We start from the raw sequence: 25,836 nt of genomic DNA, 5'->3' as shown, positions 1-25,836 counted from the left end.
TGTTGTTCTTTCTCAATTTTCATGCTCTCTCATCGTCCTTCAAGTAATGTTATCAGTCTCTACTCTAACAGTGTGAAATTTATGCATTTAAAGCTGTTTTTAGCTTTAAAGGTTAAGCAGGCCCTCAAAGGCACATTCTTGAGAGAATTTGCATTTAAGTTTTTTTTTTTTTTTTAACGGTTACTACTGCCAGAAAATGTTCATGTGCACAGTACATTTAGGGATGTGTGTTTCAGTATGTATGTAAGTGAAAGAATATTTATGCAGTTTTTACCATACAGGGACACTATCTGTTTTTATGTGCGGTGAGAGCTCTCTTACTGTGTATCTGTCCTCGTGGTAACCTAGTTCAAGACTGCTTATGCAGCCCCCAAATTATCACACTTGCAAAGGTTTCTACAAACTCCTTCTGAAGTGTGAAATGTCTAAACACCACAAGCCGCAAAGTATGACGGGAGCTCAGGAGCAGATCTAATTAGGCTAAAATAAAGTGTTCCATAAAGCCATGGCACTAGCTGCGTCCTTCTCCTTGAGCGAAAGTGAACTTTAAAATTTTTGTGAAATTGGCCCAGAAGACTTTCTGCCACTATGGTGACGCTGCTTACGTTGAACACGCACATGCGTCAGCATGCGCATGCATTGTTTACATGATGCGGAAGCAGACACATGCATCGTGATATTCTCCACAACGGTGGGATGAGGAGGAGAAGAATTATTGAATAAAGCCATTATTTTTGTTTTCTTTGCGCACAGAACACATTCTCGTAGATTCCTAAAATTATGGTTGAAACCCTGATGTTACATGGACTATTTTACCGATGTACTTGCTACGTTTCCAGACCTTGATCGTGTTAGGATCCTTGCTGTCTATGGGAGGGTCTGAGAGCTCTCGGTTTTTATCAAAAATATCTTAATTTGTCTTAGAAGGTCTTGTGGGTTTGGAACGACATGAGGGTGATTAATTAATGACAGAATTTTCATTTTTGGGTGAACTATCTCTTTAATGCTCACTGTATTTTTTATTTGAATATATTACAAATTATATAAAAAAAAGTTCCCCCTTTTTTTTTTTTTTTTTCACAGGTGTTTTACCTGTATTTTGAATTTAGCTCTGTATTGTGTTGTTTAGCGTTAACCGAAATGTCCATAAAATTAATGGATAATGTCCTGGCATGTGATTTATTACTGTGATGTCAAAGATTAATTTTCAAGCAGCCGTTTCTCCAATTTTCAGTGTCACATGATCCTTCAAAAATTTGAATTTGCTGATTTTGCGCTGAATAAACACTTCTTATTGGTATGTTGAAATTTGTGGAAACTTTTTAATGAACAAGAAAAAAAAGTAAAATTTAATTAGAAATATTTTGTAGCATTTTAAATGCCTTTTCTGTCAATTAAATTCATTCTTGCTGAATAAAAGTTTTTTTTTTTCAGAAAAAAAAATCCATTTAGATGCATGTCATCGTGTATTTTTATTCCAATAGTGTTTGAAATGTTGGTATTTTTTTTAAGATTTTTTGAAATTGAAAGAGAAGTGTGAGGGAACCTTTAGACAACAGTGGATGCACTGATTGCCATGGTGCATGCTGTGTCTCTCAAGGTTGTGTGCGGGGTCTGGGAGGTTAGTTCACCTGACTGACCATGCTGCCTTCAAAGCAAAAGGCCACTGTGAGGCCTCATGGAGAGATGAGAGGACTGCCAGCAGTGTCATCTTCTCAGTGGGTTGTTGGGCAGCAGGGATCCTGCTAGAAGGCAATTCATAGCCATTTCATCTTGATCTCTCTCACCCCACAATGGCCTTTGATCTTGACTGCATGAGCAGCCCCATTAGTGGGGGGGGGGATTATTTGATCCCCTGCTGACTTTGTTTGTTTGCCCACTGACAAAGAAATGATCAGTCTAGGTTTATTTGAACAGTGAGAAACAGAATAACAACAAAAAATCCAAAAAAACGCATTTAAAAAAAGTTTGCATTTTAATGAGTGAAATAAGTATTTGATCCCCTATCAATCAGTAAGATTTCTGGCTCCCAGGTGTCTTTTATATAGCGAAGGAGCTGAGATTAGGAGCCCTCTCTTAAAGGGAGTGCTTCTAATCTCAGTTTGCTACCTCTATAAAAGACACCTATCCACAGAAGCAATCAATCAATCAGATTCCAAACTCTCCACCATGGCCAAGATCAAAGAGCTGTCCAAGGATGTCAGGGACAAGATTGTAGACCTACACAAGGCTGGAATGGGCTACAAGTCCATCGCTAAGCAGCTTGGTGAGAAGGTGACAACAGTTGGTACAATTATTTGCAGATGGAAGTAACTGTCAATAATAAATAACTGTCAATCTCCCTCGGTCTGGGGCTCCATGCAAGATCTCACCTCATGGAGTTTCATTGATCATGAGAACGGTGAGGAATCAGCCCAGAACTACACAGGAGGATCTTGTCAATGATCTCAAGGCAGCTGGGACCATAGTCACCAAGAAAACAATTGGTAACACACTACGCCGTGAAGGACTGAAACCCTGCAGCGCCCGCAAGGTCCCCCTGCTCAAGAAAGCACATGTACAGGCCCCTCTGAAGTTTGCCAATGATTCAGAGGAGAACTGGGTGAAAGTGTTGTGGTCAGATGAGACCAGCTCTTTGGCATCAACTCAACTGTTTGGAGGACGAGGAATGCTGCCTCTGACCCCAAGAACACCATCCCCACCATCAAACATGGAGGTGGAAACATTATGCTTTGGGATTTTCTGCTAATGGGACAGGACAGCTGCACCGCATCAAAGGAACAATGGACGGGGCCATGTACCGTCAGGGCCAGTGCACTGAAGCCGGCCAGTGCATTGAAGCCACCCAGGGCATTGAAAATGGATCGTGGATGGGTATTCCAGCATGACAATGACCCAAAACACACGGCCAAGGCAACAAAGGAGTGGCTCAAGAAGAAGTACATAAAAGTCCTGGAGTGGCCTAGTCAGTCTCCAGACCTTAATCCCATAGAAATCTGTGGAGGGAGCTGGAGGTTCGAGTTGCCAAACATCAGCCTCAAAACCTAAATGACTTGGAGAGGATCTGCAATGAGGAGTGGGACAAAATCCCTCCTTAACCTACCATTAACCTACCATTGCGGAGCTTTTCTTCCTTAAAACTGCAGTGTATCTCAGTCTACTTCCTAAGGATGATGATTTTTAGAAGTCAGCTGTCTGAGATGGCAAATGAAAACATGGTTTGTGCCACATTAGCAACACATTGTTAGCTGTTTGATAATGTGGTCAAGCTAAAGGCTAATGATATCAATTACCGTTACGTGTCTGACGTTAGAGCGATACATAAATGCATAACCATTCTGCTACAGATGATTCTGTATAATTCCTTCTTCCTCTTATTCCCTGGTTCAGTCTCTGGTTCAAACATATTTGGCTGAATTAACCCAGTATTGCAATCAAGCGTGAATACATATGGATGTTTATTAAACTACACTACAGGGGAACATGTAACATTGAACTAGACACAAACATACATTAAACAAAGATGCCAACGCACGGAAGGCATGGAGAGAGAGAGAGAGCGCGCGCTCACATACAAGAGAGAGCGTAATGGCAGGATTTACACATCAGTTAAACATAACCTGTCAGAACCATCAAAGAATCACATCGCCTTAATTAAAAAGGGGTTGAAGCCTGGAAGCGCCTCTAAATAGTTAACAAGCGGTTACTTGCTTATTGGTTTTGCTGGTGCTGAGTAAAGTGTCCTGGTGCATGTATAATGCGTAGATTCCTGATAAATTCCTTTAGGAGTGAAAGCTTCGTCATTCCAGCCATGGGTTGATTGGTCCGAAGTGAATCGCCAAAGTTACTGGACTTAAAACTGCCAGAAGCTCGGACTCCCCCCGGAAGGGGAGTCACGAGATTTCCAAGGTGATACGTGTGTCTCCAGGGCACCGAAAGTAAAGAGAAGAACTCGCCTTTTGGGTATGGGAGAAGTTTTATCTGATTTCCCTGTAACACCCATTTTGGTCAGTTTGACCAATAACAAGGCACATAGTTTCAGCGGGAAAGTGTTTCTTTGTCTCACTTGACACCTCATTTGCATGTTTTATGACTGTTCAGGCTCAATCGGTGTAATTCTTCCCACAGTACCATAAGAATAGTATGATGCATTTCACGATGTCACCGTGTACATCATTGATATACCAGAGATACATTCATACACCTGAATATGAGTGTTTAGAACTTACTAATACAAATAACGAGTGGTCACTAGGATAATATAATAAGGACACATATAAACAACACATGCCTATACCAGATACCTCTGTAGCTGATTAATTATGGTCTAAATAAAGGAAATGTCTCAATGTGTGTGTGTTGTGTGTGTCGTACTCGTGGAGGTAGTCCACTGGTCAGCCAGGCCATTGGTGTCTGGTATCGAGGGTCATTTAGTTCTCTGGAATATGTTTTGACAGTGGGGGGCAACCATTGGCAATTTAGCACCCATATAAAGGTTGAATGTGGGGCCAGGTCTGTGAATTATATGCAAATGTCAAAAGGCTAAAAAGGGTTTCTTAAGACATAAAGTTCCAACGACCATCAAGGATCATAAGCAGATGTTACAGAATCCCCTCGTTTGGCTGAAGATGTTCACCTGGAGACATCTTCAGACAACAGTGGATCATGATGGTCGAATGGCAGGTGGATCATGAAGGTCAGATGGCAGGTGGATCAGACAGGACGGATGACAGGTGGTTTCTAATTTTCCTCAGCCTTTGGATCCCCAGCTTAGGTGTTAACTTTGGTCAGGTTCAGCATTGTCGCTGCCTGGGTCCCTCTTCTCCGGTGGTTCCGTTTGAAGGTCCGAGGAAGTGCAGCCGTGCACCTGTTCATGGACCTTTGCACCACATTGACTCTCAGGACTGGATGTGGATCTGAGGAGGTGTAACCTGTTTCTGTCAGTTGCCTGAACTTCCACTTCTGGATATCTTGGCCTTCTGTCGCGTTCGGTCAAACTGGGTAATGTTTTAGCCAGTTTGTCATGGTCTTTAAGAGTCGTCTCATGTGCAGTTTCGGAGGGCTTTCTTCTTTTGTTAGAAGGGAAGAGTTCTGTGGTGAAACAGCCAGGTGTCATTTCAGTGAGTGCAAACCCAAAGTGGAGTGTGTTGTAGTTGGGCTTTGTGGTTCCAATTTGCTGTTCGGAATTGACAGCAACCTGACATGCTCTGACATATTCTGCCACATCTTGCTGTATGCCAGCCCCGTATGCCACTTGTTTTAGTGTCTCATAAGTGTCTCTGGTACTGTGGTGTCCAGCACATGATGCGTTGTGGGCATACATTAACCTGACCCACCTTTGTCACTGTGGCACCACAAGCTTTGGCGTAGTGTGGTCATCTGGGACATATTATAGGATGTTGCTCAGCACACGCAGCATGTGTTTGAGGTCATGCAGCAGTCTGAGGGCTGGAGCAGCAGCCAGTTTAGCCAATGTGATAGGGTGGTAGGAGGGGTCAGGGAGGTGGCAAAGAATAATTGTCATTGATCAGTCAGAGGTGTGCATTTAGGCAATGCCATCCATGGATAGTTATTAGTTTAATGCCAGGGCTGCGAGGTGGGTACCATGGAGGTAAAAGTCGGTCTCCTGTTGGTTACTGCTGCCATGTCATGGGTGGGTCTTGGTTAAGACCATAGCTCACCATGCAGTGAACTTGTGATGTTGTTGCACGCCTGGGATAGGTGTTGGTGCTTGACTGGCTTCTTGTTCATTGTGGCAAGCTCATCTTTTTCCTAGCCAAGGAGGTGGCGTGTGAAGCTGAGCTTGAGTCTGTGTAATTGAGGAGGTCTCTGATGCAGTTTTGTGAGCCGATGCGATTTAAAGGGTGCTCAGGATGGCTGTCACTTGTACTGTGATGACTGGGAGTCCAGCTTGAAGTGTTGCTGTGGGAGGGGTTTGCTGTTAACACACAAAACACCCGCTCTGGGCACACCGTACCTCAACATTGCATCCTTAAAAGGCCATTGACAATGTGGCTTTGGGTGCGTTGGTCCTCTGTACGGCTGCTTTGGCTGTCGAGGGCCATTACAGGTTGGCGGCACGTCTTTGTGATCGCTTTCCATGTTCCATTGAACTGGAGAATCGCTGGGTGGTTCATGAAGTGCAAAGCAGTGCTCTTTTGTCATCTGAGTAGTTAGTGCTCCTTTAGGAGCAGTGTTCTGCTGAAGAAGGCAACCCCCCTTTAGTTCTGGCCATTTGTTGGTGTAGACCAAGACTAAGGCAGTAGTTGGTGAATCCAGCTGTCAGATGAAACTCCTTGGGATGAGAGTAAATCAGTCATGGTGTAGAGTGCAGATGCCATTTAAGTTTGATGATGTAATGTGGTCTTGAGTGAGTCCACATAGTTGACATTAGCTCTGCATCATTGCCTCTTGTGAAGAGCAGCTTAGGCACTAGCAGTTGTCGGCAGGTGCAGGATGTCTCTTAGAAAAGGGGCTGTGGCTCAGAGTGGGGCCAGGTTCCCTCCCTTCCTTTGAAGGTGTGTGGTTGAGGGTTTGGCCACACTGTCTGTGTCACACTGTCGCTGTCCGTTCCCCTTTTGTGTATGCTGGTACTGCAGTCTCATATTTTTACCATTTTACCAGAGTAAACGTTTGGTGTGGTCTGGCCGGAAGTTCTTGCACTTTACAGGGCTTCCCCAGGGGGTTGCAAGGTCTGTAAGAACCAAGGAGTAGCCGGTTGAGCATTGGCTATTTTACTTCAAGTTAAGACGCAGGTGTCTTTGGCAGTCACTATGGTTGACAACAGGACCTCATAGGAAACTTGTGCACTTGCTTGCAAAGGCCGGTCTGGTGTGTGTTCGGTGAGTGCCTTGAAGCGTATGAGGCTTCAGGCCATGTCCTCATGGCTGGTTGTGAGATTTTCCCGTGACCTCGGTGACCTGACAGTCTGTCTGGGTGACCTGTCTGGCTGGAGTGGCAGGGATCTTGCACTTCAGCCCGGGGTTTCGGCTATCTCAATTTCAGCAAAGGGTCAATGTGACCCAGCAGCTCTTTATCACTGAGAAGGTGGTATGCATGTGTGACTGCATGTTCAGTGCACACCTTTGGGCCTTAAGAGTTCAGTTCTGTTTCTGAGCATCAGCTTGGGGTCTGCCAAAGAGTTGAAAGTGACAAAAGTTGGATTTACTCCAGTGTCACCAGAGCTGTAAGTCTCGCCTTGTTTTCCCACATGCTGTTTCAAGGTTTCCCTTCTTTTCAATTGGGTTCCTCATGAGTCCTGGTACCAGGTTTGTGTGGTGACCGGTATGCTGACAAGTGTTGGGTCATCCTGGATGTGCAGCCATCAGCTGAAGTGGCTGGGTGATGCCATTACTTGGTTATGTGGCTGGTTAGCAGAGATCTGGGTGAGTGTTCAGCTGGCGGGCATTTTGGGCGGTCATCCATTTCAGTTCTCACACTTATAAGGAGTCTGTGCTGTCCATTTTTTCTCCTTTACGGGCCTCCTCTGAATGAGCTCCTTTAGAATACTCAAGATCTCTACTGTCTCAGGTGTAGCCACACTGTTCAGCTCTGAGAAGAGCTGGGACGTGTCAAGAGGGTTTCTGCTGGTGAGATTTCAGGTTTGTTGCTCAGTGCACCATCACGGCTATGCTGTTGGGAACTGTGTTGACTTTGTCAGGCCCAACTGTCAGGAGCAGGGAGTTGGCCGTGTGTGTATTTTGACCTGTCGTGGGTGGTCAGCTGTCTGCTGATGTGCTGTTTGGGTGACATGACCATCTGGCGTGAGGATGGATGTCTCTGTGGTGAGAGACCGTTTGCCAAGATCTGGGCATTTTTCTTAGTAGGAGGGCTTTCTGGTGGGTTGTTGGTTTCTCATGCCACTCATAGTTAAAAGGAGTCCGATAGTCTGATATATCCTGTTTGCCCTGCTGGGGAGGCCACTCTCAGGATCAGTTTCTTTTATGTCCTCAGGATCTCTGTTGCTGGCCCGTGTGCTCTCCAGAGTCAGTTCTGGGTACTGTGATGATCCTGGCTGTAGCCTTGGTTTGATCATGGTCTGTCTGCCAGTTCAGGTTGTCATCCAGCTGTTTCGCTCAGGTGCTGTAGATCAGGAGTGGTCCCGGACCGGAGGACATCTCTTGCAGTACTCAGCCAAGCCTTTGGCTGATCAGGTGGGTGGCAGGGCTGGATTATCTGGACACAGGTGAAGCACAGGTGGAGAGGGAAAAGCACAACAAAAACCAATGCAAGTCCGTACAGATTTAGTGAGCTAAAATATTTGGGACTATGTGTTGCGTGGTTAACTGGTGTGATCAGTTAGTGACGCAAACTAAACACTTAAATATCATGGCTGTTAAGGCAGGAGAGAATAATTGGTGTGAGTGAGCACCCGAAAACTATGAGTAATACTGTTGATGGGTGATAACCTGGGGGTCATTTAATGACTTGGGCTATTTGGTTTATCAACGTTATTACCAAGTATTTTCTGATGGTTCAAACAGGTTAGGTCTCCAGGCCCACAAAAACAACCAAACAAACAGAACCGAAATTAATAAAACAAATCAAAGTTCAAACCTAGAAAGGGATAGTTAGAAATCAAGGGCTTACTACCACCTCTAGGGGCTGTGACAAGGACTGCAGAGCGGTGCTATCTGGGGTTGTACTGCCTAGGGAGGTGATGAGAGAGATAGCTGGAGAGATTTTGTTCTGTTTATTGATTATTTTTTGTTTGAATCTCTTAACATTTTACAACAGTAGCCAGGTGGTGAAGACAAGAAAAAAGAAACTAAATTACAATGTCACTTGCAATCGCCGCTTGCACTTTCCGCTCGCTACCTGCGACGTTACTTGCACTCAACACGAACTGCAGAATATGAACGCAATGCACAAAGTTTCTCGTTAAGCGTTTTCCTCCCATAGAAAACCATAAACACACTTAATATGGCTCAATGTGTTAAGATAGTGCTATTAAAATATCTAATTCAATATAGTTTATTAATATAATAAATATGTATATGGTATTTTCCTCCCATAACGCAAAACGTGGGATAATGTGGCTTGTGGCATAATGGATTAAGATGATCAAGAGCAAATTCGATATGCTCCTCATTATTAAAATGTACAGGCAGGTGAGCCCAAAATAAACGCAACATGCAAAGTTTCACGTTAAGCATTTTTCCAAATAGAATAAACAGTCTACAGCTCTTTTATATCATTGTCTTTGTCCATTAAGCTATATTACGCGTTTTATTTAGAATGATTTTCTATGTGAGGAAAACATTTAATGAGAAATTTTGCGCATTGCGTTCATATTCAGCTGTTCTGTAGCCACAGATTTGCAGGTCTTGCCTTTTTCTCCTACAGATGACATGAAGGACCCTGTTCGTTATTGTAAGTGCAAGTGTCTGAGAGTGCAAGTCTACAGCCAGACCCTATTGGGGATTTTTACCATTATAGGCTGGATGTTTTCACACACTGCGGCCACACAACTGTGTTCAAACACCTTATAAAAGTGATTTTTGCATAATAGGTCCCCTTTAAATATTTTATTTTGATTATAAAAAATGAGTTTTAAGGGATACAGTTAGTGACTGCAGGGTGACTTTTGTGTCAGAGAGAGAGAGAAAGAGAGCGTGCCACAGGGTTAGTATTCCCTCTCTTCAGTCACACTCTCACAACAAGTACACTCATTCACTGTCATCGTCACACTGCCTCTGCAATGCAGGGAGGAAAAAAGAGAATCCTGCAGAAGAACGGAGTATGTTGTGTTCTGGATGCTTGTGCAGCATCACGTTCTTAAACGGATAGCTCACCAAAACATTTAAATTGTGTTATCAATTAAGGTTTTTCCAAACCTGCGTGATTTTCTTTTTTTGTGACACACAAAACAAGATATTTAAAAAAATGCCAATTTTTTTGCCCGTACTACAAGACTCAATGGGTCCAGTGGGATGTTGCTTTTGGATCCCATTGATTTTTATTGTATGGACTAAAATATATGGAAGCCTTTATTCTAAATACACATTTTTTGTGTTTTGTATTCCTTAAACCTTTCTTAGTTGTAAATATTATGAAAGTTATTGGAGTACATTTTTACAAGAAAATGCTATTTCAGTATTTCTATGTTAAGAGTTTCTGTTTCATTCATTTCTATGTCAAGAGTTTCTGTGTTACTTTCCATTTCATTAACAATAATTGTGAAATTCACTAGCCGTTTCTGAGTAACAATGGTTCTACACCAATTTATTTATTTATTTAGGATTTGCAGTTATTTTATTTGTTTTTTGCAGGATATGCTAATACACCAGCTATACTACCAAAAAAGTCAGTTTAATTTTTTCAGTTATTCTCATACAGCATTGTCTAATGTAATATTTACTCTCTTTTCTGTCTTGTACTGCTTTCCTATTTTATTTTCTCTTTGATTTCTCCCTTCCTGCTCAGATCACATTCTCAAGTAACATTTTCATTCAAGGAGAATTGCATTGCATCCCTTACATTCTGTCTGTTTTCGTCTTTTCTTTGTTCTTCACATTTATAGCTATTTTTTCACCTCCTTTCTGTACACTCTGTGCACCTGTTAAAGAGTAATGGCAGTCAATCATCACGCTGTCCTCTAATTGGCATGATAACAGATGGCAAGTTGTGAGGGAGCACAAACAGTGCATTTTTTCCCTTATGTGCTCCTACATAATCATGCTGCAGAGAAGGCTATAATGCTTATGAAAATGAATGGGACTCATTTAATAACCAAGTCAGGGTAAAATATGCCTCTCACAGGCAATGCATGGCCATTTGTCAGTAAATGCCACTTTTTTCGACCTATGAGCTAATATCTAATCAAGGTATCACTACACAGTTTTGTCATACTGTGGGGTGAAAGTTAGAGAGATTAGATGAGAGAAACTGTCTAGCCCTATAGGTGCATTACTGAGAATAATGGATTGACCTCTGTTTCCTTGTGAGGCTGTAATGTTTCTTGAGAATCAACCATTTTTCATTAGTCAATTCAACTATTTTGTGTCCTTAAAGCTGAAGTGCACCATTATCATCTTCAATTAGAATTGCAGAAATAATGTATGTTTTCAACATGTTTCTTAAAATCACAGTTTTAACGGATGATGATGGGTTTTATATTGTGTATAAAAATTATATAATATATATATTTATATATAACTGCTCAAACGTTTGGTGTCAGTAAGATTTTTTGGTGCAAGAAATTAATATTTCTAATATGTTGATTTGATGTTGAGGGAACATTTCTTATTATCAGTGTTAAAAATGGTTATTCTGCTTAATATTTTTGTGGAAGGTAATACATTTTTTTTCAGGGTTCTTTGATGAATAGAAGTAACATGCTGAACAAAAGTAGTAATTTATTTAAAATAAAAATCCCACTGAACCCATGCATTTGAACACTATGATAGTAATGAACACAATACTTTGAAATATATTCTACAATTTGTGGGGATTTTAAGCCATATATTTAAACTGTTTTATTGCTTATGTCATTGCACATTTGACGTTTTATACTATATGCTGTTAATGATGCTGAAGACAAGGATAAATTGGTCTTTTTAAGCAGATCTAATGAAGTCTACAGACCTATAGACTTCAATAGTTAACAACGTAATGCTTCACGCTGCAATTATATTTGAAAATGAATATTAAGCCATTATATAATATAATGGCTTAACTATCTGACTCTGTATATTAAATTAGTATAGGAAAAATAATTTTAACAATTAAAAGAAATTGCACACTTCAGCTTTAAGTGAGGCATAAACTGTAGACTTTTAGCCGTTGTTTTCTATTGATTCTAAAACATTGATTTTTCTTGCAAATGTGGATGCCACACCTTGTACTTGCTTTTTTCTCTAACATTTCATTTTGGTGCATTTATCTCCTTCACTTCTGTTTTACAACCACGTACCTTATGCTTTCATCAATGGGTGTATTTGCTTTTGTAGATGCATCACTAGATACACACACGCTCTTACACACATGACCTGTGCCATAGAGCAGGGCTTCCCTGATGCCTCTGTGCAGTACAGTGTGTTCATGGATGTGCGTTTATGTGCATTTGTACAAACAGGGAGTTTGCAAAGGAGCGAGAGCGTGTGGAGAAAAGGCAGGAGTTCCTGAAGCTTCGCAGACAGCAGCAGATCGAGAGGGAGCTGACCGGCTACCTGGAGTGGATCTGCAAAGCAGGTCAGTCTCTCAAGTGAACAAAATCTTCATTAACACGTGACATGTAATATCTCCACAGAACCCATTTTCAAATTCAGAGATGTTCATGCGTTTTTCAAGACTTACACTTGAGAATGATCTACACTGCAAACACCAGAAAGCCTCGGTCTGTTCCCTACAGGGTGTTCTATCCGCCAGTGCTTTTTCTCCCATGACTGTTTATCTCACTCGCTTCCCAGATCTCTTCTCGGCCGCGATGGGAGCTGATGTATCTGTGCCTGTCTGTTGCTCAGCACTTCCTCTCTCCATGGCAACCACATAGCCTTCCACTCACTCCACCAGCTGGTTCATACCCTCAGTCTTCCCATGTCTGCCTATAACAGCTCTTTCATCAGCCAGGACTCAGTGTGTTGGTGCTTTCCGTGGCTGTGGATTTGCACTGATCTGGGGCCAGTTTAGTAATAGTCTTCTCAATTTGTTCCTCAGGATTTTTTTTTACACGTTTTACACATACTCCATGTATTAAAATTAATGCTAATATAGTTAGATCGCAGAATTTGTACTGTGTGAACAGCACGATACAGGACTGCATTCCTAAAACTGCACAGAAAGTTAAATTATTATAACCAAACTGAACTTTTTTTTTGTAATGGGTCTCACTTGCCAAAATCAACAAAAATCAGAGGTCTCTTGCTCACCAAGGCTGCATTTATTAGATCAAACGTACTGTAAATATAGCAATATTGTGAAATATTGTTGCAATTTGCAATAAATGTTTTCTGTTTTAATATATTTTAAATTAATTCCTGTGATAGCAAGGCTGAATTTTCAGCAGACATTACACCAGTCTTCAGTGTCAAATAATCATTAAAGGGGACATATGATGCCATTTTAAAGATCGTGTGTAAATAAGAAAGTGTATTTGGTGTAACAGAATATGTTGACATGCTTTAATGTTCAAAAAACACATTATTTTTCAAATACTGTACATTATTGTAGTTCCTCTATGCTCCGCCTCTCTGAAACGCATCGTTTTCTACAAAACCCCTCCTTCCGACAAGCACAGTCTGCTCTGATTAGCCAACTGACTCAGTGCATTGTGATTGGCTGAACACCACAAGCACGCGTCAGAAATGCAACGTCCCTTACCATAATTGTGAGCTTCAGCTTTCAAGTTAGTTTTACCATCAGTTCAAGCCCGAAAGGGGAACAGTCGCGTGATAGACACAGTGATGATGCTCATATGTATTTGCAGTACACAAGCCGCGGCTAAGACTGTTTCTGACGGGCTGTACACTCCGCTGTGATGAGACCCTGTACCCCTCACACACACACACGACATGCTACGTTACTCCGCATTTGAACAGTCAATAGCAAATACTTGAACTTATAACAAAACATACTTACAGACGCTGATTCAGAAGCGCCAGATTCTCATAGCAAAGTCGGAATTTACCCCTTTTTTTTTTTTTTAGAAAAGCCTTTGTGCACAGCCAGCCGTGTACTCTACTAGCTTCAGGAAACTGTCGTCCATAAAATGCGTTGCACAAATTCAAACATTTGGGTTGTGCTGTTCTGTTGTAAGTAATCTTGATGATTCCTAAATGCATCTACTTTCGGAAGACCAAATAAAGTGCTTTTGCTTTCGCATTGAAACACACAGCGTCTCCCTGACATGGCTGCATCAACACTACTGCGGTAACTGAAACAACGCCTTCTTTCTTTGCGTGAACATTTGGGCGGCATTACGCAAATATTTCCACATCGTGACATAAACAAGTGGGGGTGTGCTTGAATAGGGGGGCGTGGACGAGTCTTAACTTTTATAAAGAATATCTCTTTGGGTTTGAGACTTTAGTCTTTGCAACTTTAAAGATCTCATCTATGCACGAACAGCTTGTAACAGTCCAAAGAGAAAGGAAAACTTGAAATCGCATCATATGGCCCCTTAAGAAATCATTTTAATATGTTGATTTGATGTTCAAGAAACATTTCTTGTCAGTGTTGAAAATGGTTATTCTGCTTAACAGTTTTTCAGGGTTCATGAGAATAGCATTTATTTGAAAACATTTTTATAACATTATAAATGTCTTTGCACTCACTTTTGATCAATTGAATGCATCCTTGCTGAATTTCTTTAAATTAAAAATCCCTTTGAACCCATGCATTTGAAAAACATGTTAGTAATGAACACAATACTTTGAAATAAAGGCTTTTATGATGCAATATAAAATAAGGGAACAAATTTCCCACCCATAGTTTGAACTATGTCAAACGTGATGATTCTCCACATGCAGTGCAGGACACACAAATACTTTCCGTTCAGTAAATCTGACTGAATCCAAATGGTTAAAATTTTTAAGCTACACTTTTGGGCAGTCTTCAGTTTTGTGTACATTCATGACCATTCGGATGTAAATTTGATGTTCATCCTCATCTACATTAGATTTCATAATATTCAGTGGCACTCCTCCAGTAACCATTTTACAATTAATGGCTATTGTTAATGGAAATACCCCAAGGACAAAGCCCTTGATTTTCCATGTAAAGTAAAGTAAAGTAAAGTCGTGACGTATTGTCAAGTATGGTGACCCATACTCGAAATTGGTGCTCTGCGTTTAACCCATCCAAGTGCACACACACAGCAGTGAGTAGTGAACAAATGCACACACACACACACACACACACACACACACACACACACACACACACACACACACACACACACACACACACACACACACACACACACACACACACACACACCGTGAACACACACCCGGAGCAGTGGGCAGCCATGCTGCAGCGCCCGGGGAGCAATTGGGGGTTCGGTGCCTTGCTCAAGGGCACCTCAGTCGTGGTATTGAGGGTGGAGAGAGCGCTGGACATTCCCTCCCCCCCACCTACAATTCCTGCCGGCCGGGGGCTCGAACTCGCAACCTTTCGATTACGAGTCCGACTCTCTAACCATTAGGCCACGACTTCCATGTAGATCCACATGCAGGATGTGTGAAACCTTTGCATGTTACAACAAATAATCATAAAAAGAATAAATCAGAAAAAAAGGAATGAAATAGTTTTCCTAAAGGAATGTTTTGGCTTTAAATGCTGATGTTGTTGGTCATTTATAATTTTACCTTTCATCCTAACACTGTAGTTTTTCTAAGGCGGCACAATTTCTTGTAAAACTACTGATCCTCCATCAGCACAGGGGTTAATTAGCTCTGTCACAGCATGTAGTATCCTTAGTTTTGTTTCCCCTCTTCCATGGGGATTTATTTGGCTTAGAGAGGTGATTTCCCAGACTCCTCCATGGTGGCCCGGCTTTGATGATTTAACACCATAAATTCATGGTGGAATTAACTGCTTACAGGTGCTTTAACTTCTTCGTGTATCTAGCTACAGCCATTATAGTCAGTGAGATTTTCACTGCATTGTTTAAACATTAATGTGTTGGGCGATACAGTGCTCACTGCTGTCCCTGCCTCCTGCTGGATGTTTATCAGATCTGCAGTGATTGCGCTGTGTGGCATCAGGTTACAATAAGCTTTACAGTGGTTGCTTTTGTCTGTCTCTCCTCCTGTACAACCACCCAGAACACCCTAGCAACCACATAGTGTAACTAGTGCAATATCTTTGTTTCAGAGGAAGTAATGCTTGCTGAAGAAGATAAAAATGCAGAGGAAAAGGAGGATAGTGCCTGGTACAAGAGGAAATGCAACAACCCAGGTAACCCTAGTAAAAAAGTGACATTTAAAATCCATTTAAACATTTTTCAATTTACTGTATTCTTTAAGAATTTATTATTATATTTACTGTTTATTTACTATTCGCTTTCCAACATGTTTAGTATTGAAGAGAGCCAAGAAGAGCAAAAATGACCTCATCAATGCAGAGGAAGGAGAAGACCACTTCACTGACATCTTATCAGTCGGTAAGATCCAGGCCCCACACCTGTGACCTTTGAACTCATGGTGGATTTTCTTCCAAAATCAGCATAGAAAATCAAAAGCAGATTAAAAAACAGAGGCAAACCCACATCTGTGGATTTTTTTTAAGAAACATAAAGAGAGAATAATGACCAAAATAAAAGAGGAGATTGAGAGAGTGGAACGATGGATAAATAGGATGTTAATAAATCAGGATGTGTTTGTTAAATCCCTCTCCTCTCTTCTACTCTCCATCATCTGTGAGCTTTTGTGAACATCTAAAACAATCTCTCTCTCCGCAGCTCCCCAGGGCTCTCCATTCACCCGTACAAGCGTGAAGAGCAGCAAGAACGAGAGCTCATCTTATTTTCGCAGGAAAGAGAAGAGGTTTCGCTTCTTCATCCGCCGTATGGTGAAGGCCCAGAGCTTCTACTGGACTGTTCTGTGTATAGTGGGACTGAACACACTGTGTGTGGCTATAGTTCACTATGACCAGCCCGACTGGCTCACATATGCACTCTGTAAGTGAACTTCATCTTTAAAACATCACTACATCTCTCTGGAGAATCACAGGTTTATGTGAACTATATTTGAACATGGCCTAGGTGCACTGGAGTAATTTAAAACCCTCAAAAAATCTATGCAAAACAAGTGCTTTTATTAATTGTACAACTTTTAGCTGAATTTTAGTTTTACATAAAACTGCCTCTGTTGTTGTTACTGCTGTGTTTCATAAGTTAAAAAGAAGAGTCATTTGATTAAAAATTTAATTAAATTAATTACATTATACACCGATCAGTTAATGAAGGTAATTTCAAATAATTAAGCAAGAATGCATTAAATTGATCAAAAGTGACAGTGAAGACTTTGTTACGAAAATAGATTTTTAAATAAATGCTGTTTTCCATTGTAAATTTCTTTTAATCAAAGAATCAAGAAACAAATACAAAAATACTAAGCAACACCAAATCAGCATATTAGGATCATGTGACACTAAAGACTGGAGTAATGGCTGCTGAAAATTCAACTTTGCCATCACCAGAATAAATTACACTCATCCTAAACTTTTAAATGGTACTGTATATAGAAAATATAAAAATCCGTGCCATGTGTTGACTTATTTTGATCCACGTCAGGTGAGCTGTCTGTTCTGAAGTTCAATTCATCATGTTGATGTGTAAAGGATGTAACTCCCATAGTTTTTAGTCCACATGATAAAGAGTCCCTTGTAGCAGATTGGTGCCAAAAATGAGAAAGGAGCATTGCCCCACCTCCTACATATACCTCTGCTTGCATGTCAACTGCTACTAATTATTAATTAGCATTGAGCTGATGCTTTTATACAAGGCCACATACACTACAGTTATTGCAGGGACAGCTCCCCCAAAAGATTTAAGGTTCTTGTTCAAGGGCACAATGTGATGAATTATTTTCGGTTACCTGCCCAGTTCTTTACCTATGAGGCTACACCACTCTTAACTTGGCACCTTCAGACCACCACAATGGCCTGGATGATTACGCTTCAGCATATTAACTGTTATGTTATGTTGGAACCTATTACAGAAGCAACAGAGTATGAGGATAATTTTGTCAGTGGATTATTACATCTTTCACTACTGGCATGCCTTATAAAATGATGCGACTGACAAAGTCAATTGATAATTGCTTTTTTGTGTATACAGATTTGGCGGAGTTTGTGTTCCTTGGTCTGTTTCTAATAGAGATGAGTCTGAAGATGTATGGCCTCGGGCCCAGGACCTACTTTCACTCCTCATTTAACTGCTTTGACTTTGGGGTGAGTAACATACTGTCAGTTACTAATGATATGCGAGACCAACAGCAGTACATGTTTCTTTTCCAGTTAATGCCAGAGGTGCTGCCTTATAAGAAGCAGAAGAATTCTTATGTCCTACTAAGACAGCAGTTTCAAGACATTTGACAAATTATATAATTTTTGAAATTATTGCTGGAACTGTGCTTTCTTTTAAAAAATAAATTGTGCCTAATGTATTTGTGTTCTATCTTTGGTGTGTTTAGGTGATTATAGGTAGCATTTTCGAGGTGATTTGGGCAGCAGTAAAACCAGGAGCCTCTTTTGGCATTAGTGTGTTGCGAGCACTGCGTTTGCTGAGGATATTCAAGGTTACCAAGTAAGAGATTATCTATGGAGCTCTGTAGATCATTGTCCTAAATGATTATATTTATACTAGGGGTGGGTTATATGACCAACATCTTATCCCGATATGAGTAAAGTTATTTCACGGTAACGTTATATATCACAATATAGTTATTTTTGCATATATAAGGTCTTTATGATATCAACATTTTTGATAAAATAGATCATTCATAATTTACCAGTATCAAAATCACAAAAAACCTAATACTAAGCTAAATAAAAAAAATAAGCAAAGCAAACAAACAAAAAAACTCAAGCTCACTGAAGACAAGTAAAGTTTCAGCAATTGAATAAGAAATTAATTACATGCAATAGGACAAACAAACTACAGGAGAACAAATAAACAAGAAAATAAATCAAATGTATAAAACACTCCATATTCTTCACTATATAAATTAAATATATTTATTCTTATTTAAGTTACAAAAGTGATTTAGTCAAGAGCAGTGAGAGATTTTCTCTCTTTTGTTGTATAATTACCATGAATGACAGACAGCAGGAATATTAGCTTTCACTTGAGACCTGCTGTGTTTACAAAGATATGTGCAAAGACGGGTATTTTGACATATAAAAATATGTGTATATTTATCCATTCGAGGCCTACAAAGCGGCAAAAATAACTCCGTATTCCAGCGCTCTATGAGCACCATCTTCACATGCGTGTATTCTCTTTCACTGATGATTGCATTTCATTAACTTAACATCACTTATTTTTAAACCGCTAAAGCTTAATAATTTGTGCAAAAGATACTTTTTCGTGACCACGTAGCACATCAACGTCATGTGAGCGTGTAACCACAATAGAGACTATAGTATAAAATCTCTACCGGTTGACAAATTTCTGCCGATTAATCGTGTCTACCGGTATATCGCCTACCCCTAATTTATACCACAAATGCATTTATACAATAGTTAAATGCTTGATTCTGATTGGCTGACTGTTTCAAATGAAGTTTCAAAAGACACTAGACAAGAAATTGTATAACAATGAGAAGAAAATTTTGATTTTTGAAATTTGTGGTGGAGTATAAGTGGAATGATTGACTCTTGACCACTGAATTACAATGTAATAAAATAAAATATTTAATAGGCCGGAGGTGTAACAAGTGCTCCAATTCATGGCATGGCTGTGTTAACACACTTGAGGCGTGTATTAATTCTCACTAGTTCAACAGTCTGTCTTTATGAATTTATATATCATACCACAAATCAAGTTATATTCATTTCTCTAAACTATTTTATCCTGGAATGCTTTGGCAGGTATTGGAACTCGTTACGAAATCTGGTGGTGTCTCTGCTCAACTCAATGAAGTCCATCATCAGTCTCCTTTTCCTGCTGTTTCTCTTCATTGTAGTGTTTGCTCTGCTGGGGATGCAGCTCTTTGGAGGACAGTAAGTACCAGGCTGAGTGTTACACTCACACGTCATCTAGTCCATGTTCACTTGCTTTAGGTTTTACACTGGACAAGCCAACACAGTCCCAAAATTGTTCATCATACAAAAGTGAAAAGAAGTGCCTAAAATGAAACAATGGATTTTATTAATATAACCCTAAATTATATTTGATGGTTAGTGCTCAGATAACAGGTGTTTGTTTTGAAAGTTTGGTTCATAATTCTAATTGATTTCATGCTCTGAGCAGCCAATAATTTACTATGCAAACAAATTGTGTACTGCACAAACGGTGTAGTGGTTGTTAGTGAAAATGTATTTAATGATCATTTAAAAATGAGCTTCTATGAAGAGACGAATGAATTTGTGCCAAAAATCTGTCAACAAAAGATATAGGAAGCATTTCTCTTCCTTAAATAAGGCTATTTAATTTGTTGCCCTAACTATGCACAATAAAATGGTAAGTTGAAGTTTATTATGTTTGTTTTTCCCTGCTGTCTGCTGTCAGAACAGATTTCGACCCACCAGTTGAAAACCGCTTATGTAGGCCCTTTACTTTTCAGAGCATTTTTGCTATGTACTTTTGACTGAAAATGCGTTAATCATCCCTTGACGTGGAAAAAAAACCATCCCTATTGTTTACGTTCCTCTGCATAAGCAGTCGTGACTCTTCCAAGCCCTGTCGTTTCATTTACCCCTCAGCCACATGTTAACAAACATGACTGAGCTGATCCAGACGGCACAAGTTTTCATTTCTCTGTTCTATGAATTATTAATCGTACGCTGCAACAGAGGAATTGCCTCTACACACACTTCCCAAGAGGTAAATATCAGCTTAGATGCGCAAACACGCTGTCATGTGATCTACTGTAATAAGAAGAGTGCCAGATAAACAAATAGTCGGTGCGAAATGAGAAAATGTTATTGAAACATAATGTGAGCTGCAGGAGACACTATTCCCTCCTGATCGTGGTGAAGTCTTTCCAGATCTGTGCTTAGTGAAATGAGAAATTGCTTTTGTGCTTCTCTGGTACTGGATTTCAGCTCCATAGCACATTAATATTTAAGACTGTAGATGGACATGATAAACTGACTGTCTGATCCATGCAGTCATTTTCTGGGTTAGATGAGAGAGACGGTTTCATACATTTGGTTGTGAAGCACATCAGAGAGCAGAGCTACTGAAAACAGATAAAACATTCAGATTCAGATATATATATATATATATATATATATATATATATATATATATATACACACACACACACACACACACACACATAAAAAAAGGGATCCACAAAATTGGATTTTTGCCGATATCCGATATAGCGATAAACTTCAACTCCTTTTGGCTGATACCGATATATAATTATTTTTAATTTTGGTTTGTTTTAAACAAGAACGTGTTTCTTAGAATTAAATGAACAATAATAAAGTTATTTTATATAGTGACAGTACATTGAAGATTTGAAAATAAGATGGATAAGGTGTGTTTAATTAGGGTTGGAGCTAAACTCTGCAGGGCTCCAGCCCTCCAGGAATTGAGTTTGACACCCCTGGACTAAAGCAAAAGAGTTGTAAAAATTTTGAAAATCTTTTAGAGCTCATAATTTGATAAAAAAATTATAACATATTACACATTAATGAATAAATCAGTAGATATAAAATTATTTAATTTAAGTGTCATGTTTGTTATTTTTTTTGTTAATGTGTAAGCTATCGCTTCTGACCTTTAAATCAAAACATTAACCTCAATTACTATGGCATCAATTACTGCTTTCTTTAATCAGAAACACAATCTAAATATTATTTGTGTATTTTGCTTTCATTTTATTAGAAGTAGGCCAACAGCGCCCCTACGGAATTAAAACTTCTTACTGGATGGGCATTAGGACCTGGGGGAGGCTACCACTGCAGTGCTATTACTGTTTACTCTATGGCACATCGAAAGTTCCATTCTCAGTTTAAATGCAGCTATCCAAAACAGTGAATACAATCACCATTCAGACAAAACTTGGCTTAAAGAATGAGCCACAATGCTGACATGATCTAATCGCTAGCACACCCTGAGCACATGTGAATTAATGCATTCCTCTTATCGGCAAAACATATCAGCATAATTTTTCAAATGCCTATATTTAAATTTAAAGCCATTAACAACTGGTTCCGATATTGGTCTGATAATATCGTGCATCCCTAATATATATATATATATATGTATATATATGTATATATGTATGTATGTATGTATGTATGTGTGTGTGTGTACCTGTTTTTCTATTCAGGTGTGGACTAAAACCTGAATACACACAGACTCATGGGGACTCGTGTCTCGGTGGGGACCTAATCTGAGGTCCCCACGGGTAAACAAGCTAATAAATCACACAGAATGTCGTTTTTTGAAAATCTAAAAATGCAGAAAGTTTCCTGTAAGGGGTAGGTTTAGGTGTAGGGTTGGTGTAGGGCAATAGGAAATACGGTCTGTATAGTAGAAAAAGCATTACGCATATGGAGAGTCCCCACAAGTATAGCAAACCAGACATGTGTGTTTGTGCGTATGTATCAAGGCCGTGCACAGACATTTTGAGGGGCAGTGGCCCAAACCAAAAAGAGGGGCACTAAGGGGGTGGGTGCTTGTTAACAAATTATCCAGTTGGTACAAATATACACTACAATCAAAAGTTTTTTATTATGAAGGGAAAACAAAATCCAAACACACATAGCCCTGTGTGAAAAAGTGCTTGCACCCTAAACCTAATAACTGGTTGGGCCACCCTTAGCAGCAACAACTGCAATCAAGCGTTTGCGATAACTTGCAATGAGTCTGTTACAGCACTGTGGAGGAATTTTGGCCCACTCATCTTGGCAGAATTGTTGTAATTCAGCCACATTGGAGGGTTTGGGTCAGGACTTTGACTAGGCCACTCCAAAGTCTTCATTTTGTTTTTCTTCAGCCATTCAGAGGTGGATTTGCTGGTGTGTTTTGGATCATTGTTCGCTTCAGCTTGAGGTCACAAAGAGATGGCCGGACATTGTCCTTCAGGATTTTTTGGTAGACAGCTGAATTCATGGTTCCATTTATCACAGCAAGTCTTCCAGGTCCTGAAGCAGCAAAACAGCCCCAGACCGTCACACTACCACCACCATAGTTTACTGTTGGTATTATGTTCTTTTTCTGAAATGCTGTGTTACTTTTACGCCAGATGTAATGGGACACACACCTTCCAAAAAGTTAAACTTTTGTCTCATCAGTCCACAGAGTATTTTCCCAAAAGTCTTGGGGATCATCAAGATGTTTTCTGGCAAAACTGAGACGAGCCTTTGTTCTTTTTGCTCAGCAGCGGTTTTTGTCTTGGAACTCTGCCATGCAGGCCATTTTTGCCCAGTCTCTTTCTTATGGTGGAGTCATGAACACTGACCTTAACTGAGGCAAGTGAGGCCTGCAGTTCTTTAGATGTTGTTGTGGGGTCTTTTGTGACCTCTTGGATGAGTCGTCGATGCGCTCTTGGGATAATTTTGGTCGGCCGGCCACTCCTGGGAAGGTTCACCACTGTTCCATGTTTTCGCCATTTGTGGATAATGGCTCTCACTGTGGTTTGCTGGAGTCCCAAAGCTTTAGAAATGGCTTTATAACCTTTTCCAGACTGATCGATCTGAATTACGTTCTCATTTGTTCCTGAATTTCTTTGGATCTCAACATGATGTGTAGCTTTTGAGGATCTTTTGGTCTACTTCACTTTGTCAGGCAGGTCCTATTTAAGTGATTTCTTGATTGTGAACAGGTGTGGCAGTAATCAGGCCTGGGTGTGGCTAGAGAAACTATGTGGGTTTGGATTTAATTTTTCCTTCATAAAAAAAACCCTTCATTTAAAAACTATGTTGTGTTTACTTGTGTTATCTTTGATTAATATTTAAACTTGTTTGATCTGAAACATTAAAGTGTGACAAACATGCAAAAAATTAAAAAATCAGGAAGGGGGTCAACACTTTTTCACACCACTGTATATATATATATATATATATATATATATATATATATATATATATATATATATATATATATATATATATATAAAAAGCTGTTTGCTAACCAGATGGAACCCTATATAATGTGTTGCACAATGAAACATTAACAGCTGATCAAAACATATTTGATGATTAATATGCAACTACATGGATTTTGAACCAATGAGATTTAATTGTTGGGGCTTTCTAGTATGTCATATTTTTATCACCCCTATGAGTGTTTGCAAACATATGGTTTTACGAAAGTTATATACGTAAAATCAAGACAATTTCACTTGTTTATAATCATCATTAACTTTTCTCATATTATATTGTTTTTGTGCTATTTTCTTCTAATAAAATGAGTAACAGTGGTTGGGCAAAGAAAGGCATCACTTTTGTTTTCATGAATAATGTAAACAAGCCCGTAGTTGTGAGACGTTTCTTCTTCTCGTTTTCATTTCTCCCCATTCTCTAGTAATGAGGCCCCTATACAGAGCCCCTGATAGTGTACATGGAAGAGCATATTTATTATATTTTTGTTATTAGTTATGGAGATGCAGAAAGGAGGATTCAGCTCAGCTTTTATATGCAGATGAAGAGAAACATTATTATTTAGAACATTTCAGTGCCGTTTTTGCTGTCTTTGCGAGCAAACAAATTGAAAAAATGAAAGATTTTGAAATTAGAGCAAAGCTGGCTCCTAAGCATACACATGAAAATGATTCACAGCTCATCATCTCTCTTCTAGGTTTAATTTTGAAGATGAGACCCCGACGACCAACTTTGACACATTCCCAGCTGCTATCCTGACAGTGTTTCAGGTATTGACCATCTGGTGATGTGTCGGAACGCTCTCATTTGATATTCATTTGAAATACAATATTTCCATAATGTATTTTATCTCCTAAGATCCTGACAGGAGAGGACTGGAATGCTGTGATGTATCATGGAATTGAATCCCAGGGAGGAGTGCACCGGGGAATGTTCTGCTCTGTGTACTTCATTGTGCTCACACTGTTTGGAAACTGTATCCTTAATATATAACATAGGACTGTCATGACTGTCATGCTTTTAAATGGTCTAATTTTTCAAGTAAAGCAAACAAAATAATATGGACAAATGTTGGTTTCAGTAAACACAAGACAGAGGTAGATTTATGCAACCGTATTTTTCACTAATGCCACAAAAACATATAATTTGTATTTCTATTTCAGAATTCACAGAAAATGCTAACACTTAATAATGAAATAAGTAAATAAATAAAAATAACTTATCTCAAACTTTATGCAGTTTTTAGGTGTAAAGCTGTTTTTGATGCTGACCTGCTCTTCTTCTGCATTATTTTTTAACTGGTAACTCTTTGACTCTTTGATATTTAACACTACCTTATCTTCACTGATAATTAAATTCTACCAGACGAAGAATGCTAATTACTTAATATTTTATTTTACTATTTTAATACATTTGAGTATATTTTAAAATGTAGTTATTTGTGTGATGGCAAAGCTGAATTTTCAGCGGCCATTGCTCCAGTCTGCAGAGTCACATGATCGATTAGAAATCATTCTAATACTGATTTGGTGCTCAAAAGAAGAACAGAACAGCATTTATTTGAAATCTTTTATAACATAATGTTATCAATTCAATTAATCTGTGCAGAATACAAGCATTAATTTCTTTACAATATATCTTACTGAGCCCAAACTTTCAGTGTGTGTTAAAAGATTGCATAAAAACTGACTTGTTTGACAGTTTTATTAGATGACCACTTTCACCCAAATTCCTTAAAGCACATTTGATCAGACACTCTCCTCAATGTCTTTTTGGCCATCGCTGTTGATAATCTTGCCAACGCACAGGAACTCACCAAGGTATGGCAAAAAATATGAAGTCTTGTGGCAAATTATACAAAACATGATAGGGCAGTCGTGGCCTAATGGTTAGAGAGTCGGACTCGTAACCCAAAGGTTGCGGGTTGGAGTCTCAGGTCCGGCAGGAATTGTAGGTGGGGGGAGTGAATGCACAGCGCTCTCTCCACCCTCAATACCACGACTGAGGTGCCCTTGAGCAAGGCACCGAACCCCCAACTGCTCCCCGGGCGCCGCAGCATAAATGACTGCCCACTGCTGCGGGTGTGTGTTCACGGTGTGTGTGTGTTCA

At 39.7% G+C, this 25,836-nt stretch overlaps 1 protein-coding gene across 1 annotated transcript in view; it reads left to right on the top strand.

The window, feature by feature from the left end:
* LOC306870127 (voltage-dependent N-type calcium channel subunit alpha-1B-like) overlaps window positions 1–25,836 on the top strand; it is a gene marked incomplete at both ends in the record, with an annotated part of 115,696 nt that overhangs the window by 40,585 nt on the left and 49,275 nt on the right. The window contains 10 exons of the mRNA XM_079417208.1: window positions 12,077–12,192; window positions 15,817–15,900; window positions 16,022–16,105; window positions 16,403–16,621; window positions 17,783–17,895; window positions 18,138–18,250; window positions 19,537–19,668; window positions 24,425–24,497; window positions 24,586–24,703; window positions 25,480–25,547. Coding sequence (XP_079273334.1) covers window positions 12,077–12,192; window positions 15,817–15,900; window positions 16,022–16,105; window positions 16,403–16,621; window positions 17,783–17,895; window positions 18,138–18,250; window positions 19,537–19,668; window positions 24,425–24,497; window positions 24,586–24,703; window positions 25,480–25,547 — 1,120 coding nt within the window. The remainder of the gene's footprint in view (window positions 1–12,076; window positions 12,193–15,816; window positions 15,901–16,021; window positions 16,106–16,402; window positions 16,622–17,782; window positions 17,896–18,137; window positions 18,251–19,536; window positions 19,669–24,424; window positions 24,498–24,585; window positions 24,704–25,479; window positions 25,548–25,836) is intronic.

The sequence above is a fragment of the Barbus barbus genome (assembly GCF_936440315.1).
Source record: "Barbus barbus genome assembly, chromosome: 5".
Lineage (NCBI taxonomy): Eukaryota > Metazoa > Chordata > Actinopteri > Cypriniformes > Cyprinidae > Barbus > Barbus barbus.
Note: the sequence above shows the minus strand (reverse complement) of the source record. Positions and strands in the feature narration are given on the sequence as shown.